This window comes from Hippocampus comes, unplaced genomic scaffold (assembly GCF_001891065.2).
Source record: "Hippocampus comes isolate QL1 unplaced genomic scaffold, H_comes_QL1_v1.1 scaffold10, whole genome shotgun sequence".
Taxonomy (NCBI): domain Eukaryota; kingdom Metazoa; phylum Chordata; class Actinopteri; order Syngnathiformes; family Syngnathidae; genus Hippocampus; species Hippocampus comes.
The window spans coordinates 1,278,532-1,296,436 of NW_017805001.1; the positions used below are offsets into that span (position 1 = coordinate 1,278,532).

The 17,905-nt window shown below is 42.7% G+C and overlaps 3 protein-coding genes across 5 annotated transcripts in view; all 3 read left to right on the plus strand.

Moving 5' to 3' along the window:
• Positions 1–152: 152 nt before the first annotated feature.
• Positions 153–2,736, plus strand: LOC109531909 (uncharacterized). 2 transcript variants are annotated; one of them, XM_019896448.1, is made up of 4 exons: positions 153–651; positions 751–1,083; positions 1,669–1,787; positions 2,171–2,736. In XM_019896448.1, exons 1-4 carry the CDS (start codon positions 507–509, stop codon positions 2,255–2,257), a joined length of 684 nt encoding a protein of 227 aa, XP_019752007.1. In that variant the 5' UTR covers positions 153–506; the 3' UTR covers positions 2,258–2,736. The 2 variants fall into 2 exon arrangements, with proteins under 2 accessions (XP_019752007.1, XP_019752014.1); XM_019896455.1 differs by having other exon boundaries at positions 1,675–1,787.
• A 210-nt stretch (positions 2,737–2,946) lies between these two features.
• LOC109531894 (uncharacterized) lies at positions 2,947–5,549 on the plus strand. 2 transcript variants are annotated; one of them, XM_019896431.1, is made up of 4 exons: positions 2,947–3,129; positions 3,229–3,561; positions 4,144–4,262; positions 4,648–5,549. In XM_019896431.1, exons 1-4 carry the CDS (start codon positions 2,985–2,987, stop codon positions 4,732–4,734), a joined length of 684 nt encoding a protein of 227 aa, XP_019751990.1. In that variant the 5' UTR covers positions 2,947–2,984; the 3' UTR covers positions 4,735–5,549. The 2 variants fall into 2 exon arrangements, with proteins under 2 accessions (XP_019751990.1, XP_019751997.1); XM_019896438.1 differs by having other exon boundaries at positions 4,150–4,262.
• Positions 5,550–8,380: 2,831 nt separating this feature from the next.
• Positions 8,381–17,905, plus strand: part of septin9a (septin 9a) — a 45,074-nt gene continuing 35,549 nt past the window's right edge. The window contains exons 1-2 of the mRNA XM_019896322.1: positions 8,381–8,527; positions 16,181–16,243. Coding sequence (XP_019751881.1) covers positions 8,506–8,527; positions 16,181–16,243 — 85 coding nt within the window. The 5' untranslated portion in view covers positions 8,381–8,505. The remainder of the gene's footprint in view (positions 8,528–16,180; positions 16,244–17,905) is intronic.

Consider the following 17,905-nt stretch of genomic DNA (forward strand, 5'->3'; position numbering starts at 1 on the left):
GGTGTACACCTGCGGGACTTTATCACGGAAATTTTGCATTCTGGGAATTTGTGAGAGCTGCTGTGAGAATTTTTTTTATTTTTCATCATGTTTGCCGGCATACAATTGTATGCCTGTACCTTTTGAGACAATCTTTGGTTCGATCCCTAACCAAAGATTGTTTTAGTAATCGATTAATCTTTCAATCCAGAATGTTCAATTAACCTACCATGCATGTGGGAGGAAACCGGAGTACCCCGAGAAAACCCTCGCAGGAACGGGGGACAACATGCAAACTCCTTGACTCACATCAAATAGTTCCAAAATGCTGTAAAGAAATAACAGCTTTTCTTTTCTCATATCAATATCATAGATTTTGGCATTATTTGTGCCATTTGGTTACCTTTCGTCTATCGGAGCAGTAACGCGGTTTAAATATTTTGCTCGCATTACTGGGAAAGATCTAATTTTTGAATGATGCTCAACATGTGCGTCTAAGTTCATGGCAGCTAAAAAGAGTTGACAGGATGCCGTCGTCAGCGGTGTGGGAAGACCTACCGAAATACCGATGCATTTCCTCGTGCAGCTTCAGAACTCAGCTGAACATGTCTGCTGTGTGCTTAGGTCTCGCGACCCTCCTGTGTTTGTTCTGCACGACTCCTGCCAAAACAGGTAAGGCTGATACAGAGGCTGACGTGACAAGCTCCAAAAGGGGAAAACAATGATGACATCTTACAAATATGAAATATCGTAATCTTGTGTCTGCCTCAGTGGAGAACATCGAAGTGATAAGGAGACCCCCCGGCGGATCTGTGTCCATCCAGTGCAGTCATGTTCCACAGGGCGAAATGCACATGACTTTTTTCAAAGGCCTCAAGAAGGATTTTCAAATTCTTCACATGATGTCCCAAAAAACCACCACCGCAAAGGAGTTCAGCGGCAGACTCCGGGTGGAGGGAATCTTCCCCAATGTGGACGTGATCATCTCGAACCTGACCTCAGAAGACACGGGGTTGTACTTTTGTGACTACCAGTGGTATGACGACGCAAGGTCAGAACAAAAGAGGGTAGACGACGATAGTCCGGTGATGCTGGTGGTTGAAGGTGAGCGCACATCACCTCATGACATCATTATGTAAAGGAATAGATCAAATGCATCTCAAAAGTATTGCACAGAGCAATGCTGTTTCGATTTTAAACAATTTGGTGGGGTATCTTAATGTATGTGTTAAAAAATAATCATCAATAAGTAATAATCATGGATTATTTATTTTAAAAACAATGAGAACATAACTCCAACTCAAATGTTGCTCATGCCTGAACTGCTTGGCTTTCTCATGACTGCCTAATTGACCAATAAAAACAAGTGGCTACTTGTTGCTATGCAGAGTTCTCAATTACAACTTCTTCATAGGGAAATGAAGAACTTGGTCGCTTGTTGCGAGGTGGAATCATTGGCTTGAATCCAAAGCGAGCCATCGGGCAATAGAAAATAATGGTCACTTGTTGCTAGGCAGGATTCATCAGGCCTAATCTTTGCACTGTGCTCTCATTATTATTGTCTGGAACAGTCGCATCGGACATTAAAAGTCAATCCCGATGACTACTCTGGTCTGGTGCGCTGTGTTTGGTTTCTACTCTCAAATGCGGCAAAAAAAAAAAAAGCCTTTCTGTTCTTATTCTGCTCAGTCGTAGACGAGCAGCCGTGTGCTAACCCAAACCAGAATATTCTCCTGGTGATTGTTGTGGTTTCGGCTGCTGTGCTGTTTGGAGTCTTCATCGCCCTCCTCCTATGGATCATACCCAAGGTGCGTATATCTGTGTTGAAAACACATTTTCTCATAGTAGCAGGTGTTATTTACTCAACTGCAGGAAGTGCAAGGGAAAGGTGTAACAGTACTAAGGGGGCTGATTTGTCCTTGTTCCAGTCCTGAATCGATTTTCATTTTCAAATCAGTGTGGGAGTTTATGGCAGGTTTTGTTCCGCTACGCCACCGCAAATTTCATCTTAAGGTCTTTAAAGCCACCTTGTGGAGGGTTCAATTAATTTAAGATTACCGGTAGTCTTTTTTTTTTTTGTAGGTACAACCTTCTTTGATACTGGGGTCTCATTTTGTGCCTCTGTTTAGCTTTGTTACCGTTGACAAAATCACCCCGGCGAACATTAATCATACCTCAATATCATTGGCAGATCAAAAGATGGCACGCCAAATATAGGCCACGGCGCACAGTCACCAATGATGTTTACGAGGAGATGCGCGGAACACTGCGAGCTTAAGGACATCCTGTAAAGGCCGGCCACCAAGCGATGCAGCAACACCGCATGCTTTGCATGCATGCGTGCCTCTGACTGAACCAGTCAGGTACACGAAAAACAACTCGACTGTGCTATGCAATTATTTTGTTTTCAAAGATGTCAACATCCATTAGAATGTAGTCGCTAATGATACATGTCCATATGTGCGAGTACGAGGCATGTATGCGCAGCGGACACTTTATTCGGAACAGAATAGAATAAGATCCGATGTACCAGTTTAAAATAGAGCATTGCTATCTTTTATCGAGGTAGAATTTTAGAAATATCTGATATTAGATTAGGCAGCTGTACCTAATGTATCCGGTCACATGCATTTGTATATTGCAGAATGGCGTGATTAAGGCTTAAACGAGAGAATTTTCTTCCGATGTCAATCAAATGACATCTATTCGCTGTATGTGAGAAAACAACGACTGACTAATTGCAATCTATTTTTACAGCAAGCAGGTGTCAGAAAAAAGGTTCACTTTGTAACGTGTTGCCAAATGGCGCCGTTTATGAATAATACCGCACTTGAATGTGCAATGCGTGCCTGGTGGGTGTAATATCTCACTCACATTCCAAATGATGAACACTGACTCAGTGAACATAACACGAGGCCTGTCAAGATGCCTTGCTGCTGCGATAATTTTTGAATGATGCTCAACACGTGCGTCTAAGTTCATGGCAGCTAAAAAGAGTTGGCAGGATGCCGTCGTCAGCGGTGTGGGAAGACCTACCGAAATACCGATGCATTTCCTCGTGCAGCTTCAGAACTCAGCTGAACATGTCTGCTGTGTGCTTAGGTCTCGCGACCCTCCTGTGTTTGTTCTGCACGACTCCTGCCAAAACAGGTAAGGCTGATACAGAGGCTGACGTGACAAGCTCCAAAAGGGGAAAACAATGATGACATCTTACAAATATGAAATATCGTAATCTTGTGTCTGCCTCAGTGGAGAACATCGAAGTGATAAGGAGACCCCCCGGCGGATCTGTGTCCATCCAGTGCAGTCATGTTCCACAGGGCGAAATGCACATGACTTTTTTCAAAGGCCTCAAGAAGGATTTTCAAATTCTTCACATGATGTCCCAAAAAACCACCACCGCAAAGGAGTTCAGCGGCAGACTCCGGGTGGAGGGAATCTTCCCCAATGTGGACGTGATCATCTCGAACCTGACCTCAGAAGACACGGGGTTGTACTTTTGTGACTACCAGTGGTATGACGACGCAAGGTCAGAACAAAAGAGGGTAGACGACGATAGTCCGGTGATGCTGGTGGTTGAAGGTGAGCGCACATCACCTCATGACATCATTATGTAAAGGAATAGATCAAATGCATCTCAAAAGTATTGCACAGAGCAATGCTGTTTCGATTTTAAACAATTTGGTGGGGTATCTTAATGTATGTGTTAAAAAATAATCATCAATAAGTAATAATCATGGATTATTTATTTTAAAAACAATGAGAACATAACTCCAACTCAAATGTTGCTCATGCCTGAACTGCTTGGCTTTCTCATGACTGCCTAATTGACCAATAAAAACAAGTGGCTACTTGTTGCTATGCAGAGTTCTCAATTACAACTTCTTCATAGGGAAATGAAGAACTTGGTCGCTTGTTGCGACGTGGAATCATTGGCTTGAATCCAAAGCGAGCCATCGGGCAATAGAAAATAATGGTCACTTGTTGCTAGGCAGGATTCATCAGGCCTAATCTTTGCACTGTGCTCTCATTATTGTCTAGAACAGTCGCATCGGACATTAAAAGTCAATCCCGATGACTACTCTGGTCTGGTGCGCTGTGTTTGGTTTCTACTCTCAAATGCGGCAAAAAAAAAAAAAGCCTTTCTGTTCTTATTCTGCTCAGTCGTAGACGAGCAGCCGTGTGCTAACCCAAACCAGAATATTCTCCTGGTGATTGTTGTGGTTTCGGCTGCTGTGCTGTTTGGAGTCTTCATCGCCCTCCTCCTATGGATCATACCCAAGGTGCGTATATCTGTGTTGAAAACACATTTTCTCATAGTAGCAGGTGTTATTTACTCAACTGCAGGAAGTGCAAGGGAAAGGTGTAACAGTACTAAGGGGGCTGATTTGTCCTTGTTCCAGTCCTGAATCGATTTTCATTTTCAAATCAGTGTGGGAGTTTATGGCAGGTTTTGTTCCGCTACGCCACCGCAAATTTCATCTTAAGGTCTTTAAAGCCACCTTGTGGAGGGTTCAATTAATTTAAGATTACCGGTAGTCTTTTTTTTTTTGTAGGTACAACCTTTATATTTGATACTGGGGTCTCATTTTGTGCCTCTGTTTAGCTTTGTTACCGTTGACAAAATCACCCCGGCGAACATTAATCATACCTCAATATCATTGGCAGATCAAAAGATGGCACGCCAAATATAGGCCACGGCGCACAGTCACCAATGATGTTTACGAGGAGATGCGCGGAACACTGCGAGCTTAAGGACATCCTGTAAAGGCCGGCCACCAAGCGATGCAGCAACACCGCATGCTTTGCATGCATGCGTGCCTCTGACTGAACCAGTCAGGTACACGAAAAACAACTCGACTGTGCTATGCAATTATTTTGTTTTCAAAGATGTCAACATCCATTAGAATGTAGTCGCTAATGATACATGTCCATATGTGCGAGTACGAGGCATGTATGCGCAGCGGACACTTTATTCGGAACAGAATAGAATAAGATCCGATGTACCAGTTTAAAATAGAGCATTGCTATCTTTTATCGAGGTAGAATTTTAGAAATATCTGATATTAGATTAGGCAGCTGTACCTAATGTATCCGGTCACATGCATTTGTATATTGCAGAATGGCGTGATTAAGGCTTAAACGAGAGAATTTTCTTCCGATGTCAATCAAATGACATCTATTCGCTGTATGTGAGAAAACAACGACTGACTAATTGCAATCTATTTTTACAGCAAGCAGGTGTCAGAAAAAAGGTTCACTTTGTAACGTGTTGCCAAATGGCGCCGTTTATGAATAATACCGCACTTGAATGTGCAATGCGTGCCTGGTGGGTGTAATATCTCACTCACATTCCAAATGATGAACACTGACTCAGTGAACATAACACGAGGCCTGTCAAGATGCCTTGCTGCTGCGAGTTATCACCCTACAGTCAGTGTGTATGTTTTGTGCCAATCAGGATTTGGTTGAGAAACCATTTGACCTTTTCCGCCATACAATCCGAAAAGAAAAATTGTTCAAAGTATTTATTTGCTCAAATATTTCTTCTGCTGTACATAATCCCTCCCAAAAAAAAAAAAAAAAACATATATGCACATGATTTGTTCTGTAATGTATGAAATAAAACAATATTCTGTACTTTTAGTGGTTGCTCAAAGAGACCCGGTCATTTATACACTTACACGACACCATATTAGGTACACCCGCACCACCCAGTTGGATTAGAGCTTAAATTCTGCCTAGAAATGCACAATTCTGGTACTCTAGCAATTCATTTGAAGAGGGGTGTGTAAACTTTTTATATCCACGGCAGAGAGACTTTATTCTTGCACATGGAGAATTCACAAGTAGTTTTGAGAGAGAACAAGTAAGCTTTGGGTGTTACCAAGTGTAATGTCGTACAAAAAAAAAAAGCACATGAGAGCAGAAAATATAGGCTTGTGTGATGAACACATCATGAGTCAAGTTCGAGCAAAAGCTTACAGTAAGAGATAATAGAACATTCTGCGCACATCTGCTCTGAGGTGCTCCCTTACAAGCGTGAGATCAGCCCAGTTATCTCTGATGAATGTTGAGTGATGGCTAAAGAGAAGTACCGTACAGTCATATGTGCCGCCCAAACACAAGCAAGAGGCGCTCACTTTTTTTTTTTTTTGTGTGAGTCAACATGGAAATGTCACAAAACAAACCTCTCATCAAGTTGGTTGCATGCACAAAGCAGGTGGATGTCGTTGCTTGGTGTGACACTTTTGTGGCTGCGAGCTGTGAATTTGCTGACCAAGTGTTGAAGCGTGTGGGTTTAAGTGTTACAACAACAACAACGAGCAATGAAACATCTTCATGCAAGCGAGCGGAAATCAAGACCCCTTTTTTTGGAATCGTAGCCCAGTGGCCAAAAGCGGCAAATACCGCAATGCGTGTGTGTATGTTTTTCAAAAGCACACATTGAGCAGAAGCTGCAGTTTCAGTGCCTGCCAAAACTTGTAACAGGAAACGGCAAATGATAATGTTTGTCACAATTTGAGGGCAAGATACTTTGCGCAAGAGATAATCATCAGTCGCGTGTGTGCGCCACCACCTACCTGCCCAGATGCTGACGGTGAAACGAACAACTGACTCTACAAATTTGTTGGATTGACTGGAAGTTGAAGTTGTTTTGAGTTTAGATAGGATCAGATGTAACTAGAAGCAAGTAGCTAGTACCTCCTCTTCCACTTTTGGGTTGCAAAATTCCAAGAACCTTTAGACTTGGAAACGCTCCAATGATTGCAACGATAATTTTCTGGGAATAGTGACTAGAATACAGTACGTGGGAATTTGCATGACTAAACTTGTAATGCGTTAAACGTGCCCATTTCGGGGAACCCAGATGTAGTTGTGGGGGAGGTTTAAGTAGCTTTATGTTGTTGTTGTTGTTTCATGAAATAACTCAAAGTTCTGCTCAGAGAAAGTCAGTAGTAAATGCACAGTTCGAAACTGGCGTTTTACGTCGTTGTGACTCTGAACACTTCCGGCTTGATTCGCAGACACCGGAAGTGGCTCTTCATTCCCTTTAAAATTGACACCCAGAGGTGCAATCAATACTTCTACATGACAGGAAAAGAAACTCATTTGGTGCAGTCGACGTAGGTCGGAGCGTGGAAAATGTTAAGAAGCAACTGCAGGTAGAGCCCCACGGGCGGATGACGCCCAAGTTGCCCAGGGCGATCACAGATCACGAAATGGGCACCTGGGGACCGCCATCCACCCGGTTCGTTCGGGCCTGTGGCTTCAACATCCATTGCCGCTTTCCTTCTGGTGTGCATGATGTGGCCACTAGGTGGCAGTATTATACAAACAGGTAAAGCACGAAGATTTTTCACAGGTCACAGACTTGGAAAGGTGAGCTCAATTCAGTAATATTGCTAAGATTTTGCGCAAGATATTGTCGGTCTAAGTGTTGTGTCGTTTGGGTTGAAATATAAACTGAAAAGAGCTTTTGTTGAATTTACTCAATGAACAAAATGTAGATTTTATTTTGTGCAAGGAAATCAAATCATCTGGATCCAGATAATTTTTTTAAGTAGACTATACATCTACATCAATACACCATTTTTCAGTGTATGTTTCTGACATTGCTATAATTTCCTCCATCAGTCTGAAAGATCCTGTACAGTAGCTCTTGTTTTCTCATCTATAGCTTATATCCAGGGCACATGGAGGCAACAATCTCCATGGCAACAACCTGGCCTGACTCCGCAACATGACAGTCGTGTTCCTTTCAGTGCTATTTAGCTTTTATTTTACAGGTGTTTCGTTGAACTTGTATTTATGAGGAAATGGACAAATTTGCTCTTTTTTTGTCCTTGAAATTGAAGTGAAGCCCCTTCAATGTGACTGTAAACAGGTGAATGTTGCCACAACACACACACACACACACACATGCACACGCACGCACACGCACGCATAGACATACATGACACATGTGGTTGGGTGGGTCACATGGTTCCGTTCAGACACCCACTCATTGTCAAAGGCCAACACTTAAGCAAACTATCAGCTTTTTTTTTTTTGTGGGGTTCCTAGTCTTGAGCAAGAGCAGAGTTACAAAAAACAGTTTATATTTACATTCTGAAGGCTCTTCTAATCCACATATCCTCTTTTATTGACATGTATACACTGTTAGTTAATCCACTATTCACTACCAGTGCATACACACAGACAATTTCCTTGTTGTGCATCTTATCTGTCCTACAGGTAAGGCTCCTAAACACGGAATAGCACAAAGTTTAGGAGCCAAACCACTCCCGCTCATGCCACATGGGCGTGCGTCATGACGCAGGATCGCAGGTGTGATTGTGTCCATAACTGTCTGTTTTTTTTCTCTCTTTCTCTCTTTCTCCAAAGAGGTGCACAGCGTGCTGGAATACACGCCTACAAACTTAACACACTCCAAGTGAAGTGAAAGGACCTTAGAGGAAAGACGCTTGTTTAAAAAAAAAAAAAAAAACATTACACTTTTTAGTCACACAAACGTCTGCCACCATGAAGAAATCTTCATACTCAGGTAAGTGCGTTACTGACCTGCATGCTATCGAGAGATGCATTTCGGACAGAGTGGATGCTCTGCCGTTGTCATTATAGAAAAGTTATTCTATATTATTCAGAATTCATATTTTGGGAGAAAGACTCATTCATGATTTTATGGGTGTGGTTACTTAGTTAGGCGTGACGGTGGTCGAGTGCAGAGGTGCAGAGTTCGATTGCGGCTCCGGCCTTGCTGTGTGGAGTTTGCATGTTCTCCAGGTGCCTGTGTGGGTTTTCTCCGGGTACTCCGGTTTCCTCCCACATTCCCAAAACATGCATGGCAGGTTAATGGAACACTCTAAATTGTCCCTGATTGTGATTGTGAGCGCGGATGGTTGATCGTCTATGTGTGCCCTGCGATTGGCTGGCAACCGGTTCAGGGTGTACTCCGCCGACTGCCTGAAGACGGCTGGAATAGGCTGCGGCACGCCCCGCAACCCTCGTGAGCATAAGCGGATTATAAAATGGATGCATGGATGGGTGGTTACTAAACTTCACTTGCAGGTTTGGGTTCCAAATGAATGACGTCATGATAGAAAAGCTCCTGTAGCTCACGAGACAAAACACAAGGAACACTAGAGTATGAAAGAAAAATTTGATTAACACCGATAACATTGAATATGTTGATTCATGCAATTCAACTGCATCGTGTCAAAACATTTAGAATGTTTCTGTCATTCTATTGTAAATTTTGCTTTATTTGAGGGGAGGCATTTACTGAACAGCAAAATGTATCACTTGCCAATTGAGGTAAGATGTTTATTTTCCATTTTTGGGGGAGAATTCTTTTTGTCCCACTCCCTGATGTATTGCAGGTTGATGTTGAAAGGTCGACCAGCTTTTACAATGGAATGTAAACTTCAGCTTTTTTTTTTTTTTTTTTTGAGGTGAGGCAGTCTTGCACTGGAAATGTTTTGCAACTTTTGCCGTGGTATGTTCCTTTTTCAATGCCACTGTAAACCAATCGCTTTGCAGATGCCGTGCCCGCTTTGCAGGGGGTCTGCGTTGTTCAAAGTGAAACTAAATGCAGCCGCTTTATGGAGGGGTTATTCAAGGTGAATCATTTATTCAATCCAACTGCAGAAAAGAGCCTATTCTATGTCAATTAGGGATAAGTTGTTTATTTTTGTTTGTTTGTTTATTCTTAGTTTCTTGCCAAACTCTCAATCGGCCAGTTTCCCAATGTCAAGTCAACATTGAAATATGCAAATATAATGTTAAAATAAATATTGCTTCTCTTTAAACCCACTTTGAAAGTCAGCTTTGCTGAAAATCTGCCACCCACTACACGCTTGGTGGTATCAATAGTCACTATAATAACAACCAGCAAAGGGGGAGGAGGGGCTTGTTTGAGGTGAGGCGCTCATAACTGAACTACAAAGTTGTATCAATAGTTTTATTTTTTATTCTTTCCCCCGCGGGGAAAACGGTGAGTCCACATGAAATACACGCTTTTTGTTTATTGAAGTGATTAATTGGGCACAGCATCTAGTCGTTGAAGTTGTATTCGTTTAAAAAAAAAATCTAGCTATTATAACCACTGTGCAGCGCACATCAAATTTTATGAGTGTCCAGAACAGAGCCATGGGGAACTTTTGTGGAAGATGAGGAAGGCCGTCACGTGACGTCATCCCATTTGGGAAAAACAAGAGTGGAAAGTTTACAGCCTTATGGCTCAAAGCTACCACCAGCTAAGAGCACCTTGTCACTCACGAACCCGCCGCGCCGCCAATTGCTCACATCCTGATTGAAACATCCATCTTCCTCCTCACCTTTTCCTCTCTTTCCTATCATCCCTCTTCCTCCTCCTCTTTTTCCATGAGCGCCTAATCTCGCGCCCATCCGCTGAGCCTCATTGACCTCCTCCTACTCCAGCTAAGCTCCGGCTCACTCCAATGTACACAAGGTCTATCCTGCGGAATGCCGCTCTTCCCGGGTCCTCTTTCCAGAGTCTTTGTGCGATCGAGCGTCTGACACATTTCCATTGGAGCCAAGTGCAAGTTGGGTCATGCCACCTCTCCTTCCTCCTCCTGTGTGTGTGTGTGTGTGTGTGTGTGTGTGTGTGTGTGTGTGTGTGTGTGTGTGTGTGTGTGTGTGTGTGTGTGTGTGTGAGTGAGCGCGCCGAAGATGTCACATTCCTTTTTGTAGTCTCGTATAATAACAAAGTGTATGTGTGCCTATTGCTTTTCACAAATGCGTGGTGATGTGTATTTGGGAGGAGGCGGCGCGCGCACGTACAGGCACTGTCATTGCAAGTTTGAATATGTACAGTAGGGGACTTGTGAGCAAAGATCTTAGATTCATTTTCTTTCAAACTAAACCTGAAGGCAATTATACTTTTTGTGTATAAAACAACCACATAGTCTCGGTTTGCATGAGGAAATTCCGCTTAGTTTAATATCAACAAACAACGCAAAATGTCGTAGATGGTCTAACGAATAGCACCTGGATGGGGTTGTGATATCCTTTGAAGAGGAAGTCAAGTAGAAAAAAAAAATTTGCAATGTTCTATGCGGCTCCATTATTCTAAACATGGCTTTGTGATTAATATTGCAAAAGTCACCCGTTTTTATCCATCTCAGGGTTTAGCCATTTTGCCACTAGCCACTTGCTGAGGTGAGTCGTGATTGGTCGTCACCTGAAAATATTTTTTTGGATTTGATTTTCCCTTTAAGCAACGGCTATTTCAACACAAACAGGAGGGTAACACATGCAGTCATATAGTGTCAAAAAACTTTCAGGCATATATTCTTTATCCTCAGGGAAGAATGACTAGTATTACTGCAGCTTAGAGAAGAGTTGAAACCGTCTCCATTCATAGCTTTGTCTCTATTATACTTTGTGCAGTGGCCTAACGCCAGACACAGTTCTATTTAATCTATCATTTGCATCGTTGAAACGCAACTGGGATTCTGCTGCTTCAGTCAGCATCTATTGTTCCGCAGGTCTGTGAAACCGCTTCCTCCAAATGCTCTGGATCAATGAGTAACCTGTATGAAAAACACCTTCCACACTCACACATACACACATTTTCCAAGTCCTCCTGGTATGTGCTTTAATGTTCCACTCCACACAAACATGAACATGTACCTCCAGGTTTCACGAGGAGTTTGAACAAAGCCTGCTTCTTGCCTCTACTAGGCTGTTTCTGCAACCCTGTAAGTGGGAGCCCAAAGTTATTGTTACATGCTAAAAGTCAAGCTATAAAAGTATGTTGAGACATATTTGCCTTGCCATCTGGCTCGACATGCCGACGGATGGCCTAACCTTCAATTTGACTTCCTCGAAGCCCATGGATAATGGAATAATAAGGCACTGGGGCAAATGGACGTGCACGTACTGTGCTGCGGTTATCCTGATCCCAAATGATGGTGTTCAACATTCAGTAGAGCAGCTGTTGGAGCGCTAGTCACGGTTCTGGCCCTAGCAGTTAAGCATAATCATTAAAATACAGTATACTGAAATTTCCGACGGCTCTGGAATCTCTTGATGGCCTCCATGGCCCTCCCGATGGGAGTGCTTAATTATTTGTGTGCAGCTTTAGAATCCATAAAAAAATATTCCATACCATGATTATGAAATAATCCGACATGTCATTACCTTTTTCAGTTCCTGTCTGTTCTTGCAATCTGCCATGGCCTTCCCGATGGTAGTGCTCAATTATTTGTGTGCAGTTATAGAATCCATAAAAAAATAAAAAACATTCCACCATGATTATGAAATAATCCGAGATGTCATTACCTTTTTCAGTTCCTGTCTGTTCTTGCAATCTATGTCAGGGGGCAGCCATTTTGGACGACTGAAAATGATATCACACCTGCCCTCGGGTTCGCATTGTAAACGTCACGTGAGACGCCGAACAGGTGTTTTATCACGACAACCTGCAAACACAGTAACAACTGGTGATGAATCTACCCTCCTGCCTCAGCTTTTTCTCGAGGGTCCACCTCCCCTCCCGTGTTTATGATGAGGAGCAAAGAATGCAGCTCTGCGATACAGCCACAGCGCTACACTGATAGCAGACATTGTTAAGTCGGCTCCAGACTTAGAGGGACCCTTAAAAGATAATGGAGGGGTTGGGGGGGGGGGGGGCTCTGATGTACAGCAAGACATGTGCTTTGACATGTACATGTGGGTATTACACGATAGAGTACCCCTTCTCTCCTTCGCACTTGGTGGCGATTTCTGACACAGGCGAGATTGTTCTTACTGTCCAATGTGGTCACTTGTTCTTTTTACTCACATGTACCTTAAACATGGATTAAAACTTTTGACATTCAGTTGTCTTTATCCGCCTCCTGGCTGCAAAAACAAAAACACCCTGAACCGTTAAAGGCATGTTGACCTGACATTTCTTGGTGAACAGGCACATAAAAGAGTCCCTGTGTGCATGACATAGACTAAGTACATGCTTCCTGAGGGAGGTTTCTAGTCATAAAACTCCGCCGACGTCTTAAGTGACTTCAAAAGGAAGTCCGATCTTTATCTGTCTCGTAGATGTAGTTTTATTGTCTTCTTTATTAGTACCCTCGATTCACATACTTTTACACTGTGTTTGTACTGTACAGAAAGGTGTGTGTGCACCAGTGTAGGTTCAGGGTCAAGGCTGAATGTCTTCTGTGTATGTATGTGTGTTAGCAAGCTAGTTAGGTAGCTGGAGGTGTAAGCTACAAAAAGAGAGCATAAGTGTGATTGTCAAGTAGTGAATTTAGTTACTAGCCAGACACGAAGTTAGCTGAAGTATACTTCACCATTCATGGATATATTAAAGGTCTAAAAAAAAAACATTGCTGGCCAATCTACTGCTCGTTAGCTTATCTGGTTCTGAATGTGTGTGTGCAGATGTTGGATTTGTTTTGGTGTGGTCCTCACTCATTAGGAATGCATGCAGGTAGAGCACTTATGCGGCCTGTAAAAACAACGTTGAAAAATAGATGTGCGTCGGACCTTTCAGCCCGTCTCGCTTCGTTTCACGCACGCTTGTCGTCTGCACCCACTCATCCATTGCTCTCCCTTGTTCTCTCGCGCCGTCTGCCTCTTGCCTCATTTGGAAGCACTGTTGTGAAATATTTGCAGCATACTCTCAATGTGTGGTATAGGGGCCATAAAAACACACAAAAAGCAGTGTGTGTGCACGCAGACAAATGGGGTTACGGTCCAGGGCCACCTGCAATAGGTACAAATCCATGATATTGAGACATTTAAAAATCCATCCCATGCGTTTAAAACTGCTGTTTTAAACACATTGCAAACGTATTTGAATTAGTGTAAGATACATGCGTGTGACTTTAAAACTGTGTTTCCTCCTCCTTCTAATTAAAATACTGCATAAATAAAACCCTTGATGGAAATAACCTCAGGATGTGTGGTGGTGTTGTTTGCTTGGCAAACCACTCCTCCTTTCTTTCCTGCTTTGCTTTGTGCGCCTTCATTCACAAAAGCGTGTTTGTGTGTGAACGTGTGTGAGTGCTTTTGTATCCCAAGTGCGACTATGTGCTGCAGCCCATCCCCTCTGTTTACCTTCACTTCACGTCATTTGAGACTAGTCACTTAGCGGTTGACATGTTTGTCCAGGCCATGCACTTGACCGGTCATGTTCTACATATATACACATGCACGAACGCGCGTACGCACGCACATACACGCGCTCACACGATTAGACATGGTTATATGGCCTGACTAAATGAACCGAAACGCTACAAGACGACGCCAAGGCAATATTTTTTATCTTAGACAGGGCTTCAGTTTGAGCACTAAAACGGTGAATATGGGAGTTTAACAGTGATTTACAAAGGATAGGTTAAAATAATCCTGAATCCTTTTTTAAAAAAATTTTATTACCGGTATATGGGAACCATCTGTCTGAAAGTCACTTTTGGAGGCGACCTTTAATAGGTTCCTACACACATTGCTTTTCATGTTTTATGGGACCAAGTTTCATGTTTTCGACACATGCACTGGTTTTCATGTTTCCTGTTGTGGGGGAGTCAACTTTATGAACATCACTTGCGGGGCCGCCTATCTTTTTTAAAGGATTTTGAAACACACACACACACACACACACACACACACACACACACACACACACACACACACACACACACAAAGTAGCAATTAACTTTACTACATTATCATCACCCTTTAGTTCTACTTTGCTAGCTTAGTTCCTATCTTGTTTTAGCTTACAGGTTCAGCTCACGAACTAGCTAGCTAGCAACTACCGAGCTACCTACGTATTGTACCTACGATCATGGCAAGTAAGGGTATTTGTGACGTTGGAAAGTGAGCAGCCAGTTGATTGCTTGCCACCGTTGTTGCTGTTGTGACTTTCTGCTGTTAGCGATATGGATTAAAGGACGACACCTTGACTAGTTAGCCTGGGTGATTGACTAAAAGTTGCGTACAGGCACGCATTTCGCCCAAAAGGAATCGACATGAATTAGGGTAGACCCATAGCCCATAGTTCATTCATGTGGTTGAAAATCTGGTTTGGTATTTTTCCACTAGCATGAACACTGCCTCTGTTTTTCTAATGCATCATGTGTGTACACTGACCTCTAGTTGTACCACGAATTGTCATTAGGCAAATATAACTAGGATGTTTGCAAATCCCCTTCAAGGGAAAAGAGTCATGGATATCTGTGTCCGGAGATGACTTTATAACCCATTGAAGTTGCGCTAAATGTGTCTTTGTGCAACTTCAGACAAGACTGAGCAGGTGAGCAGAGTTTTCGTGCGCACGCACACAAACATACACACAGAACTAGCTCTACATACCAAGATAAATCTGCAGGTGTCACTCTTTTTCCACATTTCCACGCACACTTTTGACTGACACAGACATATCAGCAGCCCGTCAGTACTTTGCCCTCAGTTTAAACCAGAGCGCCACAGGCGGCGGCGTATTACATCACTTCTGTGCCAAACAACACCTTCTCAGCACAATGTTTGAATTACAGACGCCGACTACATGCGGGCGGCGGTTTGCTTTGATACACAAATAAGCGTAGCCGGGAGCAAGAGTCGTAGTAAAGCATTGGCATGGTTGTATTTGCGGCTGCATCTGCATTCTGTCAACTGAATAACTACCATACACTATATTTATCTATGTAAGATCACACTTCTACAGGAATGCTTTCAATAAGATGTTGGAGTGTAAGAATCTTTGGTCCAGGCGGACCAAAATCTCTATAGGAATGCTTTCAATAATATGTTGGGAGTGTAAGAATCTTTGGTCCAGGCGGACCAAAATGCCTGACGTACTGTAGAAATGTAACAGCGATAATTAAAATTGTAATATGTGCTATTGATTTGATAAAAGCTCATAAATGCCATCTAAGAATATTGACTTTCAATTATGTTGTTCCCACAAACAAATAAAACTATTTGTGGATGATTTCATATATCGACTGTTTCCATTAGCTGTTACGCTTTTGCTTGCTTCATTTTGCTTCTTACAAAGATTATTTTGATTGCGCATTTGTGTACATTTTCAGACACTCTTTATTTTACAGTCACTCTGGGAGAGGGCTCCAGCTCACAAGCGACCCTAATGAGGATAAGTGTGATTAAAAAAAAAAAAAAAAAAAAAATGGATGGATGGAAATAATTTTACTTCTGTGTCTATTTACAGCAAGGTCGGCCAGCGCGCGATCAAGGAGGACAGAGAAAGATGGCGCCAGCATCCTTAGCCCAAGTAAGTACAGACGACTGCTGTGACAATCATCACGTCATTGCGCTAAATGATTGTTTGAATTGCGATGGTATCTTCTCCTAGTCGGGGCGGCACGGTGATCGACTGGTTAGCACGTCCGCCTCGCAGTGCAAAAGTGCAGGGTTCAATTCCGGCTCTACGAAGACATTTATGATCAGTCACGTGTCCGTATGCCACATACACACAGTTTGGTGGATGAAGTGCTGCTTTTCGCGATTGAAAATGCTTTGTTTTTGCTATGGGCGCTCGCTTCCCCACTGAATTGTGTATTTTTTATTTTTTTGGTGTGTGTGCTATTTCCGGCTCTACGAAGCCATTTGTGATCAATCACGTGTCCGTATGCCACAAACACACAGTTTAGTGGATGAAGTGCTGCTTTTCGCGATTGAAAATGCTTTGTTTTTGCTATGGGCGCTCACTTCCCCACTGAATTGTGTGTTTTTTATTTTTTTGGTGTGTGTGCTATTGGCACATACACTAAAGATGTGGCTCACGCTCACTGCTAAGGTGTCTTTGTGGAGAGAGAGAGAGAATTTTGTACAGCATCAGCAAAAAAAAAAGGGAAAACAGAGGAGAGAGAATGCAAGAACAGGAAGGAAACACACGCACACACATACACATTCATACACACACGCGTACACACACATACACACACTTATGTGCACACACTTTTACACGTGCAGACTGAATACGACTATGTGCAGTGCAGGATGTGAACTCATCCCATAAACACTTAATAATGAGACAACATACATATAAGTTTATTGTAGTAAAATGTGTGTCACCACTGATAGTCAAGTGTGTGTGTATGTGTGTGTGTGTGTGTGTGCGTGAGAGAATTTTGTACAGCATCAGCAAAAAAAAAAAAAAAAAAAGGGAAAACACAGAGAAGCGAGAACGCAAGAACAGGAAGGAAACACACGTACACACATACACATTCATACACACACGCGTACACACACATACACACACTTATGTGCACACACTTTTACACATGCAGGCTGAATACGACTATGTGCAGTGCAGGATATGAACTCATCCCATAAACACTTGATAATGAGACAACGTGCATATAAGTTTATTGTAGTAAAGTGTGTGTGTGTGTGTGTGTGTGTGTGTGAAAATGACATCACTGGAATTACAATGTGCCACGGTGTTTAATGGCCTCTTTCTTTGGATCTCTCTTGTAATGAATTACTCCGTCGTTATTATTTGTGTGCATTTCTGTTAAGAGTGCATGTTGCTGGGAAATACAGAATGATGTCTGTCAAGTGAGCAGCATATTATGGGATGCCAGGCAGCGAGGCAGGCAGGCAGGCGGGGAGGCATGCGCAGTCAGCTATCCAAGCTTTTTCCTCCCACGGACCAGCTAAATTGTCCACACGAAAAATGAAAAAGTTTCGGGCCCTCCTACTTGCAGGCGCTTCCCAATCGTGACCACAAGAGGACGCCACAGTGCAGAGCATCTGGGGTTTGATGGAGCCACAGCATGGTGTGTATTTTCCCACATTTTAAAAAGCTTCCTTCGTGCCTGATAAAAGGCCTGACATTCTCCCGTCAATACGAGCAAAAAAACCCCTAAAAAAACCCTAAATTTTTTTTGCTTATGATTTTTTGTTATTTCCAAAAATGTAATCAAAAACA